The sequence below is a fragment of the Phalacrocorax aristotelis genome, chromosome 7 (assembly GCF_949628215.1).
Source record: "Phalacrocorax aristotelis chromosome 7, bGulAri2.1, whole genome shotgun sequence".
NCBI lineage: Eukaryota > Metazoa > Chordata > Aves > Suliformes > Phalacrocoracidae > Phalacrocorax > Phalacrocorax aristotelis.
The window spans coordinates 46,107,432-46,123,050 of NC_134282.1; the positions used below are offsets into that span (position 1 = coordinate 46,107,432).

Sequence of the window (15,619 nt, forward strand, 5' to 3'; positions counted from 1 at the left end):
TCCATCACTGGGGAAGCCAGGTTACATCATCCCAAACAAGTTACTGGATGTCTATGCACGCAGCATAGAAGAATATACAGTTGATCAGCAGCCACCATGTCAGGCAACTGATATTTATCTACTTTAATATACTGTCAAGTTTCACTAAAGATATGAATATACCTGCTGGTCACACTGAAGTTCTGCATCTTTCCTTGGTCTCCTCTCAGTTGTCACCTTACACTGTCAGAAACATCCAAGTGCAACCAATTTACATGCATCCAATATATATTTTTATATATATATTTATATTCAACTAATGCAATGGTTTCATGATAAAGGTAATTTGGGGCTTTAGATGCTTGAACTGATCTACCCTGAAGACTTCATTTTTCAAAAGCTTGGATTGGTTCTTGTACCTGCTCTATGGCACAGCTGTACAGCTCTGTACAGAAGTCAAGGGTAACAGTGTGCTGTAGGAAGAAGGTGAAACTACCTAGTCAGTATCAGAGTCAAACTCTTAGTATAAGCCGAGGGAAAATGCACACATCACCAAGAGATCAGAACGAAAATTAAGTTAAGGGGTGCCATGTGTCAGCCTTAATTATCCAAGATAGTGTCAGATTAATAGATATGGGGCTAAGGAACTATTAGAAATTTCCAGTATGAGACACACTCCTTTCTGAAGGTTTCCAAAACTATACCACTTGCTCAGATGGAGAGGTCATTACACTGTTTAGGAAAAGCTTAAAAACTATTGGAAGAAAACTTGATTGAGGACAACTGGCATTTTTCCCACTGCCATCATGGAACAGAAAAGAGGGTTTTTTATATTTCTTTCCTAAGCCCATAAAGAACAGACTGCACTTATTTCAGTTTCTCAACTGACGAGAAAGCCAGAGCTGACAGCTTTTGAGTAGAAGTCTGCACTGCAAACATTATGCTTTAATCACCAGGGCATCCTTTTTACCTACTAATACTCTGATTCAACCTTGTTACAGGTACAGCTCTGTAAACTGCCTTTCTGACAACCAAGTTTGCTATTCATGCTTGCTTTAGACAAGATTCAGCTATGTGAGCATGCATTTCTAGTACAATGTCTCCCCCACTTACTGTCCTGAACACTTAGATCAGCAAGTTAAGAGCACAATAGCCTAAAAATAGCATGGCTGGATGCCACTGTCTCCCCTTTTATTACTGCAGTACCTTTGTACAGAGTTCTTTTTACAATTCTACACAGAAAAATACAGCCATGTATGGCTTTAAGGGAAGGACTTGTAACCAAAAGGGCCAAGCAGTGCCATGGGATTCCCCCTTTCTCCTCAAGCCACATTAACAGAAATTTGCATTTTTAGAAGCATTTTAAACTATAACTCTTTAAGTACATCTGATTTCTCTTTATCCTCTTGCCATAGTGATTGTATTCTGCCAGAGAACAGATCAACACATGACAGAGTAACAGCACTTTCTGGAGAAAGGAAGATTCATGATATAAAGGAGAACTAGACAAACATAGAAAATGCAAGCCAGATCTCTCTCCAGTTATTTTGCTTGGCATATTAAAGCCTGTATCACACTTTAAAATGGATGAAAAGGGAACAAAATCTGCTCACAAGTTACGAGTCTCAACTGTCAGCAAGGTGTGGCTGTCTCGCTATGGTCGCTCCCTTCCATTCACAAACACCGGCCAACAGGGCTTCCATCAGGAAACAATGGAAAGAGAGCACAATATATTCCCTTATTCCATAACAAAAGGTCAGAAACGGGGGGGGGAGGGGGGGGGGGGGGAGATCAGCAAGACCAATGTCCTTCAGCTTGGCCTACAGATGTATTCGCAGGCTCCCCAGCTTCAGCTGCTGCATTACACCAGGGTAATTCCACAAGTACCACAGCCTTGCTTTGGCTTGAAAAACAAAAGCCCAAAGCCCTAACAACACCTCGCAGAAATCTCTTTTGTCTCACACTCCTTTTTATGAAGACAAAAAGCTCCACACTACTGGTGAAGAGTATTAGTATCCTTCACATTAAAAATTACTAAATTACTAATTTTAACCCATAACCCTGGGTTTCAAGAGTAAGACTTTCATTTTAACAAATAATTTGATGCTGCTTGAATAAATACAGCAACGCTGCAATGCTCATTTTATGCTATATATGCAACCCTGTGCAAGTTCACCACATAGAGCTATCAGGCCATACAAAGAAGTTTCAATAAATTCATCATCTCAGGCCTTGACAGTCTGAGAAATTAAGGTGTCAGGGCTGCAGCAAGGGCAGAGGTATTCCTCAACAGAGCAGACTGATATTTCAAGCATTCTGATTGTGCAGTGGTAGAAGACAGAAGGCTAAGGAGGTAACAACTAATCAGGGATTTATTTATATACAGAATGACTAAGTATAAACTTAAGACCATGGGTCACAGTCACATTATGACTTTGCAGAATAACAAGCTAATTCTTGTAGTAAGAGAGACAGTAGGTAACAGTCAAAAATTTCACAGATACCAAGTAAGAGAAAAGCAAATGCAGGAAGGCAACACAATCAATTAAGGGACCAGAGTGTGAAATTAGGGTTTTCAGTTGGCTTTTTTTTTTTTTTTAAATATTTTTAATGCCAGTCAATTACTCCCGTGATATGCTTAGGAGCCTTAAAATCACAATCCAAGCACTAAGTCAAGTTTGACTAGACTTATTAGGAAGGGAAAAAAAATTATGCACAGCTGCTAGTCCTGTCCACAACAAATCAAATACTTCTTGATCCCAGCACTACTCTCAGCCCCCGCACAGTTTGTCACACTCAACTGACAATTTGTTTGTTATGAAACTAATAATACACTTACCTTTACCTATTGTTACTAATGCTGCCTTCCTCCTCTCCCAGGATACTTTAAACAAATCCTATAAAGATACACTGATATTCAACACAATCCTGTTGAGCAATTCTAAAGCCTCTTCCCTAAAAAGTTGTTCCAAGTAAGTCCTTCCATATTGCCACAGTTATAATTTCTTTTTTGTTTCTTGCAAGTTAGTAATCAAATGGTTTTGGTATCATAAAACACTAAAATAATTACTTCTCTAGTTACTTTTCACCAGGACAATAACATTTGTTTGATAACTAATTCTAATTAATACCTACAAAATTACTCTATTCAAGGACTTAACACCAATATCCAACAGTATGTCATACTAGCATAATATTTGGATAGCAAACTCCCAACATAGAAGTCTGGTGAAATTCAGTTAGAAATACTCTCCTGTATCAGCAACAAAAGCTACCTTATAAGCTTCTTACTTGGTTCTGAAGGAGCTATGCAGAAAGAACAATCTCCAAAAGTTTCAGTATAACAGTCAAAACACAGCCTCTTCTTTTGCCCCTACCTTGGTAACAGTGCAGATTCCAATGCAAGGTCATTGTTGTGCAGAAAACATTCTGCCAAATGATAATATTACATTGCACTAAGGCCTTGATTCTATATATGATGTTAGAAAAATCTGAAATTCATACGGGGGTAGTAGAGAAACACTTTATTCCTCTTCGCAGTCTTGTATCTCCCCTGCCACCCCATCCTCAAGAACAGCATGATCAACAACTAGTTAAATCTTTTCTTCTGACACTAACTCAGAGATAGCCTTTTGTTTAAGAAGGCATGAACAGGTCCAATTTAGGTACAGAAATTCTACATTACTGCCCACAGACCGGGTGGTTCTCTCTTGCCTCTCACCTCCAAATACAATGTAAAACCTTAAGTGGAAAATATCTGCCTTCCCCATGCAACATTCTGCTTTCATCAGCCCAATTATATTCAATGGCACACACAAAAACTGTCTAGCCTCCTACCTTGTTCAAGCTAATGGTGAAAACTTCAGTCCTTGTTTAAAAAAAAAAATAACACATCAAATGCAAAACGTTTAAACAAGCTGAAAGCACCTCACTTCTGTCCTCAAAAATACTGCTATTAAGCTCCGACTCCAATTTGGTTATTAAGTTTTTATTTGTTTCCCTAATCCTTCACACAGATAAAAATGCTTTAGCATTATGAATCACAGGACACACCAATGCAGTGTTGTCGTAAACCTGGGCTAGTTAAACGGTTCAGGTGGTTGCTTGGGCCTGCCAAGTCAGCCACACTGTTTATAGTTTTGTTCTCCAGATACAGGATTATTACCTTTCAGACTGACAAATACCATATCCTGAAGGTTAGAGTCCTGTGATACAAATACATCCTGACATGGCAGAATGGCTGAGCAGGGCTGGTCTTCAGTGTGGAGACAGTTTCGGCTTCTGCAAGACTGCTGAACCATTCAGTTAAAGGAATAGCTGTCGTTTAATAAACCTGCTGCCTAGAAAGGAGCTATTTTTAGGAAATACTCAAATGCAAGTGTTCACTTGTCTAAGTAATACTCGAAAGATTGTCTTAAGTTCATCTAACTGGAGCAGAAGATGGATCAAGTTAGGACTTAACTCAGTTTATCTCAATGCATTATTTAATAGCCAAAAAAGTTACTTTTCAAATGAAAAAACCTCAGTTTCTGTCAACAACTGAAGAATGAGCAAGACAACTTGATCAAGGAAAAACAATTTTTGCACTGTCAAAGCTTTGTTTCTGCTAATCTCTATTTAGCTCAAAAGCCCTATAAACACAGTTGGAAGAAGGGATCTGTTAAAAATATATCACCCCACCCCTTCAATTAAGGGCTGAGAAGCTTATGACACATCTGAGACATCCAACAAGAATAGGGAAGGACTTAATGTTCCTGATATTTCTAAAGGTAAAAAAATAAGCAGGTTTAAAAATCCCAAACATTTCATGCCTCTGTTAAATGGATTTTAAAGCAAGAACAGATCCAAGCTATTTTTATTCCTTTGTACGTCATGTGTAATTAACTGCTTATTTTCACAAAACCTTATTACAGCGTAAACATCACTGGCCAGATCATCTGCCCCACCCAGACTGAGCTCCACACCACAGGAGGCCAACTGTCTCCACAAGGAGTCCTTGTATCTGCCAGAGAGGTCTATCCCTCCAGTACCAATCTTCCCTGCAACAGCATGGTTGTAATGAGCAACAGCTCCTGAGCTCACCCCTTCATGTCTTTCCCAGAAACTGCAAGCAAACTAGTGAAGAGGCCTAACCCCACATCTAAAACTATGGGCAGATGTCCCTTTTTGGATATAGCTGAAACTCTAAAATGACATTATTCCTCGCCCCCACTCCCTTCTGCCTTGGGCACACAGCAATTAGCAGGAATGATCACTAAACGACTTGGGAAATAGGGGGAGGAAGAGGAGGGGAAGAGAGCCAGTTGGGTTGGCTCTAGCCACTCATTTAAAACAATTTAAGTTGCCCTAGCTGACTTTGCCTTCAGTGCCCACACGACCACTCTGCTGGAAGGGCAGCAGGAGGCCCCTGCACGTAGCAGAGGGCACTGACGAGCAGGGATCTGAAGCCCACGTCACTGTTTGCAGGATGGACGCCTGCCCTCCTTAAAGCTCCAGGCATGTTTTACAGAGCTCATTCCATGGGAGGCCACAGCCTTCTCCAAGTAGCATTAAACAGAACCAGAGCATGGGGTTACCATCCCAGCACGTGGTAGGCCACACACTTCACGCCACTGGGAAGTGCCACCAGCAGTCAGTGGACTGTACAGTACAGATCCCCTTTGCCTCATAAACACAGCAGATAAAATTTGGTCCTGCATTTTGTACACAGGTTTACAATCACTTTTTAAAATTTTTTATTCACATCAGAGATGTATATTCCATCCTGGCACAAGAAGCAGACACATAAATCCCACAACACACAACACATTCACAGTGTTTAAGATCTGCAGATGGAGCATGTGCAGGAGGTGGTTTTATGAACAAGAAGTGCTGGAACAGCCAATCGTCATGCGGGGACAACACGGGTCCTGCCAGCAACGGCTTTGAATGCAGGCAAGAAACATTTGCTGTAGCCTGAATACAGAAGTTGTACAGCTGTGCCAGCAAAGCGGTATGTTTATCCTTCAGGGCAGATTTGCTTTCTACAAACAGCCTGCAAGAGAATTGTATACATGTGGTGAGAGAGTTGAGCATTTCACTTCTGTGTCGAATAAATCAGGAAAATTGGTCCCAGATAATATGTCTTTCCTAACTAAGTTGGGGGGCAGAGGGGACCCAAGAAGAATGGCTTCTCAGTCATCAAGCAATATGAACCAAGTTGCCTCATGTATTCAGCTTTTTTCCTGTTCTAAGCAAAACCAGCTTTTGGCTAAACATAGTGTTTACTAGCACACAAATACTTAAGTTTGCTCCCTTTTGTTTAAGCAACTCTAATACATATACTCATATTATGAGTTTATAGAAATTACAAACAAACTATGTTTTTCTTGCCCTCACCCCAGACATCTAATCTAGCCGCTCAGTCTAGGCCTAGTATCACCTGTAAGTTAAGAAATTAATCAAAATCCAGGTATTTAAACACTCACATATCCCAGTCTTAAATATCTCCCAATACACGTGATTTGGCCCACCTCCCACCTAAAAGACCAAGTAGTATTTCCAGGGTTTAAATACAATTAAATACAACTACGTTTTAAAAATGCTATAAACAGATGAAAACAGATAGCAAGACTGAATTAGTAATTCAGACCTATACGCCACTGGAGCATGGCAAGATGCCAACATGTCATGACACACTGACATTATATATAAGTAATCCATTCCCAGCATTTTGTGAGAAGACAAAATGGTTCAATGTAAACCTGAAAGAATGAGGTATACTTTAATAATCACACTTGTTTATATTCAGTAAAGATCTATGCAATTGCTTTCCACTGTCATTTGGAAGACTGTTGGTCAATTTTCACATCCATTCTTCTATCATCTTGACTGATTATACAAAACCCACCCACCAAACTCCTTAGGCTCAACAAGTATTAGGGCCATGAGTATTTCTTTCCAATTCCCAGGAGCAGCTGTATATAGACACAAGTGTTTTCATAAAAAACAGGAAATATTTAGGGAAGTAAGAAAATACATTCACCATTCTGAAAGCATTGTTCTGTATGTAGCCTCATCTAACATACTTGTCAAAGATACAGAAAGGACAACAATTAAAAGAAACCCCTAATTCTCATTAGAAACTCCCCGTTTCCTGACTCTCCCCACTTCCTGCTCTCCTCCCTCTCACCCTATCCCATGCCACCCACGGCAAATCATACTTTTCCTGTTCCTGAAGACCTTTCAGATGCAGAAAGTGTCACTAAAAATACCATATCTGACAAACCTAGTACAGAAACTGAAAATAATCTTCCCTCAAAGAAAACACCTGCTATCATCGCACAATACAGGATTCAGAAGAGATTCTGACCCATTCCAAAGAAAAAAAAAAAATCTTCTCCATCCCCCTCCCTTTTGTTTTTTTTTGGCTGGAAGGGTAGTAGCTGCAACACAGGGCAACAACACTTAATTTCCCTGCCTGTGTTTGTAATCAGAGCTCTGACAGACCCAGATACTCTGCAAAACTGATTAAAAAAGAAGATAAAAATGGCAATGTTTTACATAATTTTTACATATCTTTGTTCTAAGCGCTAAAGACCTGCGAGACATTCATCTCATCATGAACAAACATACAGACAACAGCACAGCAGTCTTCAGTCATACAACAAAAGGCAATTTAAGACAAATGACTTGGAGCAAATGCTATCACTGAATAATCCCATAGCAGCTGTCATAATTAGTTAGCTCAAATCTCATCAGAATCAGAGAAGTTAGAGTTAAAAACCGAGCTCTCTTCCTGTAACATTGTGTAACTCCAGAACAGCGGCATTATCCTCGCTATTTTAGAATGAGCATTTCTCCATAATATAAGGTGGAACGACTCGATCCTTCCTCGCAAAAAACCACCCCGTGTAAGCCAACAGATGACAAAAGAAACTCGGTCAAGTTTGAGCCTCTCAACACCTTATTTCCTGTCTAAAGAGCCCTTTTGTTCTGCTTCCCTGCATAAATGTTAATATTCTGCCACCATTAGAAAACGAAACAATGAAAAAAAGCCCCACGCACATGAACTTCACTGCCCCAGAGGGCGAAATAACGCCACACGACGCGACTAGAACCGGAAAATTCCTACCAACAAGATCTCCACAATTTTCTGTTTGCTTCACCCCAGATTAACTTCACTTGAAGCTGTACTTCGGCGCAACCTAGCCTGGACGCGGAGCCCCGCCTCCCCCTCTCCTATTGGTCAATGCCTGGGAGCCCCGCCCCGCTAGCCAGATTCCGCTCCCCGATTGGCGGAGCGGCGTATCCATTATTTAAAGAACTTTTTCCTTGCTAGCAGGTTAGGCTGGGCAGGTTAGAACACCCTGGGCAAGCTGGTTCTTAAAGGGACAGGACCCCGCTCCCGGCTGTGACAAACTACAACCTTTGGCGACGCGTCGCCCCGAGCGAGCTCCAGCGAGCGCCCCCGGGAGCGGCAGCGGGCGGCCGGCTCGCGGCGTCCCCTCTGAGCCCCCCGCCGAGCCTCCGGGCAGCACGGGTGCCTGCGGGCTCCCAGCCCTGCCCAGCGCACCCGGGGGCAGAGGGGGGCGTCCCGGCGGGCTGCGAGTGCTCCCCCCGCTGCGGCTGCACAGCGGCCGCTCGCTCTGCTCACAGGGCAGAGCCGGACGCGGGGTCTGAGCCCACCCCCTCTTTAAGAGCGGCTGAAGCCACCCCGGGACGCTGGGCACCCGCTACAAGTTAGTGACCCCGGCTAAAAGCACCTCGGGCTGCCAGTTGCAAGGGCTCTTCCACCCATGTAAAGCGTGAGTCAGCAGAAGAGGAGCTCCGCAGGAAGTGACTGGCTGCATCTCACAAGGTGCCAACGCTTCTGCCAGAAACTTTTCGTGCATATTCAGGATTCACTTGACTCAACAAATCTGCGAGATACCGTTCACGTTCTGACAATCAACCGCGTTTCCCACAGCACAGCTTCCTCTTCGCACTAGACAAAAACCCGTCGTTTAGATTAAAAGTGTTTCTTTTTCCTCAGTGTAAACACTGATGCAGCTCCCTCCACATCTATCAAGTGAAAAGCCTGGAACATGCAAGCAGAGTAAAAACAAAACAAGGCTCAATAAATATTTCACAACTGCAGATACGACACCTCATTTGAGAAAAACCTTGCCCCATTCCAAACAAGCAACACAGGGAAGAGCCAGAACGCATCCCGCGTTCCCCCCTGCACCCACAAAGTATCACCATAGCTACACAAGACTTATCTGGTTAGCAAGGTTGCCCTATATAAAGCATTTTCCTGTGTTTAGTGTAAAATAACTAAAAATATTAAGCTAGAGGAAGATATAGCACCTGTCAGTGTAAGCACATTTGGGTTGTTTTTGTACTGTGTGGGTGGAAGGGGTAGGGGAAAAAAAAGAAACTTCCTTGCCTCTGGTTCTTGCTGCCTTTCCTCTAGCCAGCGTTGGAGCAGCCTGCCCTCCTCTACTTCACCTACCGCCTATACCACAACATGGGTTATCTCTGTTAACTTTCCTAATGCAGATTAATCAAGTCCAAGAAAGTTTAGCATACTGCTTTACTGCAAATACCACCCAACGCTAGGGGAATACTTATAGCTAAGTATTCCCTTGAGATGCAATACATACACCAAAAAGAGCATAAAAATCACCCTCAGGAAGGACATTTAATTCCTCCAAACCAGTCAAATAGCACATTTTGTGTCACCTTCTGTTTTAGAGTAATCACACCACATATCCAAGTAGGACTGAAAAGCAGCAATTCATACAGTTGTAAATTATTAAGTATGAAACACTACAAAAATGGAATTAACAAGATGGACATAATTTCCCCCACAGAACCTAAAATATAAGCTGAAAGAACCTTAACCCTTGCACCTGAATTCAGAGCCCTGCAAGTGTCAGTACCTGCTAGAAGTTAATCGGGTCCCCTGAGGATAACTGTGAGGCCACACTTACGTTACACTTTTTTTGACCAAACATTATCTAAGCAATCAAAACCAAGAACATAGTTCATGCAAATAAAACATACCAGTAAAGCGTCCTCTAAGTATCTCAGTAACCAATCTTGGAAAGCTTCAATTTAGAGCACATTAACTTTAGACCCATAAAAACAACAACAGAAGTCCAAATCTTATCAACCTAACGGCCTAGTGCTAGGAGAGGACATGACAACCCCAAAGTCAGTGTTATTATTTTGGTACTTTCAAAAGGGGAGGAAAACACTCCCAAACCCATGACGCCAAAACTCTCCGGCTCTATGTGCTACCACAGAACTCTAGCCACCTCACAACCACAATGGTGATAAATAACTTATCATCAAACATCCCACACTTCAGCTTATGCTTCTGTTACACAGGCAACTAGCAGCTCCTTATCACTACAAGGGAGAAGTTTCACCCCTTTTTCTCCCCACCTTTCCCCTCCCAGTCACACAGTCTGGCCCACTCCCTTAGCCCAGCTCTGGCACTCATCAGACCCTTCCACCTGCCTCTGAGTCACTGATCTGGCAGAAGTTTGGCCAGCTTCTGATAAGCAAGAGCATGGCTTACCCAGAGCATAAGAGGAATGGCAAAGCACGTTCTCCATTTAGCACTATGACCTCCTAGATTTGCTTACCTTACCTCATTTAAAACCTAAAAGACTCCACACAACACAAAACTATCATGCTAAGAATGCCCCAAGAGTAATTTGCTATCCTCACAGAAGTAGACGATCTTCCAAAAAGTCTGTGAAATGGGGTATTGAAGCTAGGTTCACAGCTGACCCTACCTCACTGAACAAGAAATCATGGGTAAACACATCTGTACCTAGATGTTGGGAATACGGACATAAAAACTGCTGTTCAATTATCCCATGCTGAAGGAGACCTAGTGAAACTGGACATTAAAAAGCCTGATTTACAAGCTCAGTTTCTGCACATAAACCACTTTTCCCCTGTGAACACACACATTTTGGAGAAAACGAGAGACACCGTTTTAAGGTCCAGGCTCAAGTTATGCCTTTGCTACTCCTACAGTATCTGTAGCAATGCAGAAAAAAAACCACAATAGCAGATTGCAGCTGCAAGTACATTAAACAGGGGAGCTTTGACAGCAGTGTAAAAAAGATTCAGTTTGCTGCCGCTGAACTTTGCACTGAGGACAGTAACAAGAGAAAGCACCTGACTCTCATTTGACTATTGTAATCATGGAACAGCTAAAAGGCCATTTGTTCTGTACAATCTTACACATACAGAAGACAGCAAGTTTGGAGGACTTGACAGCTCAAGAGATCAAGAACAGAGCCTTTCATCTTTAAGTCACCAGTTCAAACAGAGACCAGAATAGTAGCGATCAAAAGCTACATGTGATGGCTGTTCAGGGATTAGACAAAGAGATGGTTACTTGCTGTCCAGTTCCCAACAGATCAGTGTGAACCACAGGAGCTTTCTTCACAATTTTGCACCTGTTTTTCAGTCTTAAACTCATTATACCTCCTGGATTCTGCACACATTAATAAGTAGCAAAGCAACTGAACTGCTGCGTACACATACTGAATTTGCATTGTAGAAAAGGACTTTACCCTCTGGTTGTCAATTATGTCAGCACTACAGCATGTGCTGAATTTTGTAATTATTTTTAAACAATTACAGCTCTGTCTTTTAGCTTTTTTATTATTAAAAACAGCTATAAAAGTAATATTTAGCTTCCCATCCCCTTCTCACCTTCAGATGCTGCAATCCTGTTTATAAACAGTAGTCCTCACAACCTAGCTCTATAACGTATTTTCACAAATATATCTATTCTAAAAGTACATTAGTATTGGAATTTCAAAACTTTGGCATTTGAGAAATGTTTCTGAGACATTAACATTTTTTATCAAACCTATTCAATATAAAATTCACAAGGACCATGTCTATGGGGGGGAGATCCCTGTGTGTGATTAAAGAAACATCCCTTTTCATATTCTTACACAATCTTCAGTAAACACGTGTGCAGTCTCCAGAAAGTCAATTAACAATAGCTCCTTTCCAACCTCACTTTAGTTTTAGAATTATGAAAAAGTACCTGGAATTTCCAGGCAGGATAGGCGAGATGAAAAAAAGTTCAGAGCGTATGTTGACTGAAGGCTCATTGTTCTGCTACAAACACCACTACCAAAAACAATCTCCTACAAAACCCCAGCAATGCATAGTTCTTAGCAGCATATTACTCCCTGAGAATAAAGTCACTGATGAAAAACCAAGGCCCTAGAAACTTCAGTATCCTTAGGAGTAACTAGGAGGCCCTTGCATACAAAGACTTCGACTTGCTATTCTAGGAGTCTAGAGAGAACATACCTGACTGATGAGATTTCAGTAATCTTGAAGAACTTTGAGATTTCTGTTGCTGCTTTCAATCCAAGATGCACTGCAACAATCAAATCTGGAAACAACAACAGGGTGCATGTGTAAATACTGGGTCTTCATCAGAGAGGACTGGCTGTTGTCTGGACAGCAGTGCAGATGCACCAGACAAACACATTCCTGTGGAAGTTTCAGCAGCTATCTCAAACCACCCAAACCTTAGCTACCCTGAGAACTTATTGAAGTTCACCCACATGTTCAATTCCAAATGCTTCCTTCTCTGTAGGGAATAAGCCATTAAGAGAATCACTTTTCCCCCCCTTATTATTTCCTGGCCTATAAAGCTGCACATCCATAACAGGTCTCAAGTACTCTCAGCAGTTGCCATGTTGGTTTGGTTCTGGGGTTTAGGTTTGGGGTTTTTTGTTGGCTGGTTGGTGGGGTTTTCTGGGGTTTGGGTTTTTTTGTTTGTTTTCCAAATCAGGACATGGAATTGTATCTTGTACAGCTGTACCACTGAGGCCCCCAGTGATAGATGGCCACGTCACTTGCTTCAGTCAGGGTCCTTGAGAAAGGATCAAGACATTTTAAAATAAGACTTTTCCTTGACATCAGATATCTCTTAGGTAAAAAAAAAAACAAGTAACCTACAGTTTCCACTGAATTCAACATGGTCCAAGTACATTTATGTGTAGTCTATAATATTCTTTGTAGCTTAAATCAAGTATCTTGAATGCAAGTCATAGCCCATTCAGTATTTAAAATAATTAGCTGTATAGCTATTAGCTGCCAAGAAAATGGAGCCAGAAGTTCGTACACTTGCAATTCTCTCAGAAATCAGACTGATTAATACAGCTGTTACAAAAGGACACACTTTCACAGAAACAGGGATTACCTTTATCTGTAACCGTGGCAACTTTTCAGAAGTTTGTGTTAGTGCTACTCTCCTTCTGATAACTTGCCACTATCTCTTTCAAGCTGTTTGTGTAAGGTTTTGAATGTGCCATCCCAGACCATAAAGTAACAAGAAGCTGAAATGTAAATTTACATTCTTAGATCACACTCTTAAAAGTGTATTACATAACATACAATGTGGTTCATATTTGCCATAAATACCTGATTAGTCAAGAAGTAAATTTATTTTAATCTGTTATTATTTTAACATGATTCATAGTTTTGCAAGACAAGAAGTATTTTAAGAGGTATCCTATGAAACACATACAGGAGATAGCTTCTTCAGTAGTGAAGAATCTCTTCTCTATGTGGAAACTAGTAAATCCAAAGAATTATGCCACTGATATGTCATAGACTTTGATAATATCATAAGGAACAAAAGTCCTCCCAAAACACACTGTTATTTTGGCTTGAACAAATATACGACTGATCAGGAAAGAGCCAGTCTCCTTGTTCTAGGTAGGTGATAATTAGTGTAAAGAACAGGTGTAGGTACCTCAGCACTAGGTAAACAAATCATGCAAAATTCAAAGAGCAAAGTTATAAAAGTTAAAGGAGAGACGGGAAAGAGACTAAGGAAGGAATTGACATATTTGCTTCCTCAATTGTTGAGTTCCCATCATCCAGAGTTCAGAAGACGATTAGCCCTCTGTAAACGAAATTATTTCAGATGACATCAGACAAACAAAATCACTTGCTTGGAAGCCGGAGGAGGAAGAGAATAGTTTCTTCTTTATTTTTTTCCCCCTAAAGTTTATAGGGCAGCCTACCAAGCTGCAGCCTTCTCTCTTCAGTGTACACAGACAGTTTGGCACAGTTAAGATGTGAGCATAGACCCTTAGAAGAATGAAAGAAACTCAACACGCTCTTTACTCCCCGTAACTCTTATGCAATGACATCTATTATAGGACAAGTCTAGACAAACGTCCAGGGAATGGACTTCAGAACACAACAGTGCGCTTTAAGTCGGTCCACGCAGAGGGAGAAGGAACTACCGTCTCTTTTACCGAATGCCTCCGCATTACATCAGCACATTTGGTGGAAGCTTCTGTATTTCATTGTTGTTGCCGCTGTTATTGGCAGTAAGATAATTAGCGCTTTGTATTTTTTAAGATCCCCCCATCCTAAGATCTTGTGGAAACGCGAGTGGGTGTTCGCACCCCTCACCTATCGCTCCAGGCTTTCTGCAGAGCCTGGAGGGAGGTAAGTTTGGTTAAATTTCACAGGGTTCCTCGGTGAACAAGAGCAACAACAAAAAGAACTTTGCATACAATGAAACGCAAGAGGGTGACAGGCTGTGTAGGCTTAAACCCTTGGTTTAACTGGAAGGGTGCCACAACATAGACCGCATGTTGCTTCCCAAACACTCCTGTCCCCAAACCAGCCAAACCGAACTTCTCCGAGGAGCGGATCCGCACACTGCGGCGGCCACGGGCAGCCCCGGCCCGGGGAAGGCCCGACACCGAGCCGACGGCCGGGGAAGCCCTCCCGCTGCCAGGGCGAGCCCAATCCCCCACGGCAGCCGTGAAGGCCGACCCTGCCGGCGCTGCCCCCGGCCTCTCCCAGCCGAACCAAAATAACTGCCAGGCCAGGGAAGGAGGGGAGAGGGGGCCGGGCGCGCAGGGCTGGCGGCGGGCCGGCAGGCTGCCTCTCCCCTTCCACGCAAGGACACGAGTACAAACACCTCTGCCCTGGGATGGCTCCTGCGCACGCAGCGAGGAGCTGCCCGCCGGGAGGGGGGGGGGGCGGAGAAGGAGGAAGGAACGACCAAAAAAGGGAGAAAAATAGCCCCGAGGCCCTGGGCCCGGCCCGGCCCCGCCGCCGCCCCGCAGCCCCCGGCCCGCCGGGTGCGGGGGTCAGTGGGGGGGCGGGGGGGGGGTAACCCTCCCCCTAAGCGACCCCGCCGCTCCCCCGGGGCCAGCGGGCGGCCGCCGCCCCATCCGCCCCGCCGCGGAGAGAGGCCGCCGGCCCTGCCCGGCCCCACCGGCCCCCGGGACGGCCGCGCTGCCCTCACCTGCCTCCGGGCCCGCCGCGTCCCGTCGCCGCCGCCCGGCCCCGCCTGGCCCCGCTCGCTCCTTACCAAACTTTTTTTTTCCCCTTTCTCTGTGTTTCGTTGCCCTCAGAGTGACGCGGCCGGGCGCTGATTGGCGGAGCCGAGGCAGGGAGGCCGCGAGGAGGAGAAGGCGGTGCTACAGCCCGCGACTAATTATTACAAGGAGACGGCGGCGACGTTAACCACAGAATGCTATTTAAAGGGACAGCAGCCCGTCCCGTGTTCCCTCTCTCCCCCCCCCATCGCGAGTGACCTGAGGCGAACGAAGGGGTGGGAGCGGGGTCAGCGGGCGGGGGGCGAGCGGGCGGC

General features: G+C 43.5%; 1 protein-coding gene across 8 annotated transcripts in view; it reads right to left on the minus strand.

Moving 5' to 3' along the window:
• Positions 1 to 15,395, minus strand: part of ZFAND6 (zinc finger AN1-type containing 6) — a 38,002-nt gene extending 22,607 nt beyond the window's left edge. Inside the window, exons 1-2 of one of the 8 annotated variants that reach the window (XM_075100550.1) lie at positions 15,272 to 15,395; positions 12,298 to 12,382 (exon numbers count right to left, since the gene is read on the minus strand). Coding sequence is in view for 2 of the 8 variants with exons in the window: in XM_075100543.1 (XP_074956644.1) it covers positions 8,724 to 8,758 (35 nt within the window). In the remaining 6 variants the exon portion in view is untranslated. Of the gene's footprint in view, positions 1 to 8,025; positions 8,202 to 8,723; positions 8,945 to 12,297; positions 12,383 to 13,198; positions 13,335 to 15,271 lie in introns of those variants that run through there. The other 7 variants (XM_075100546.1, XM_075100544.1, XM_075100545.1 and 4 more) reach the window with 7 other exon arrangements.
• Positions 15,396 to 15,619: the final 224 nt, after the last annotated feature.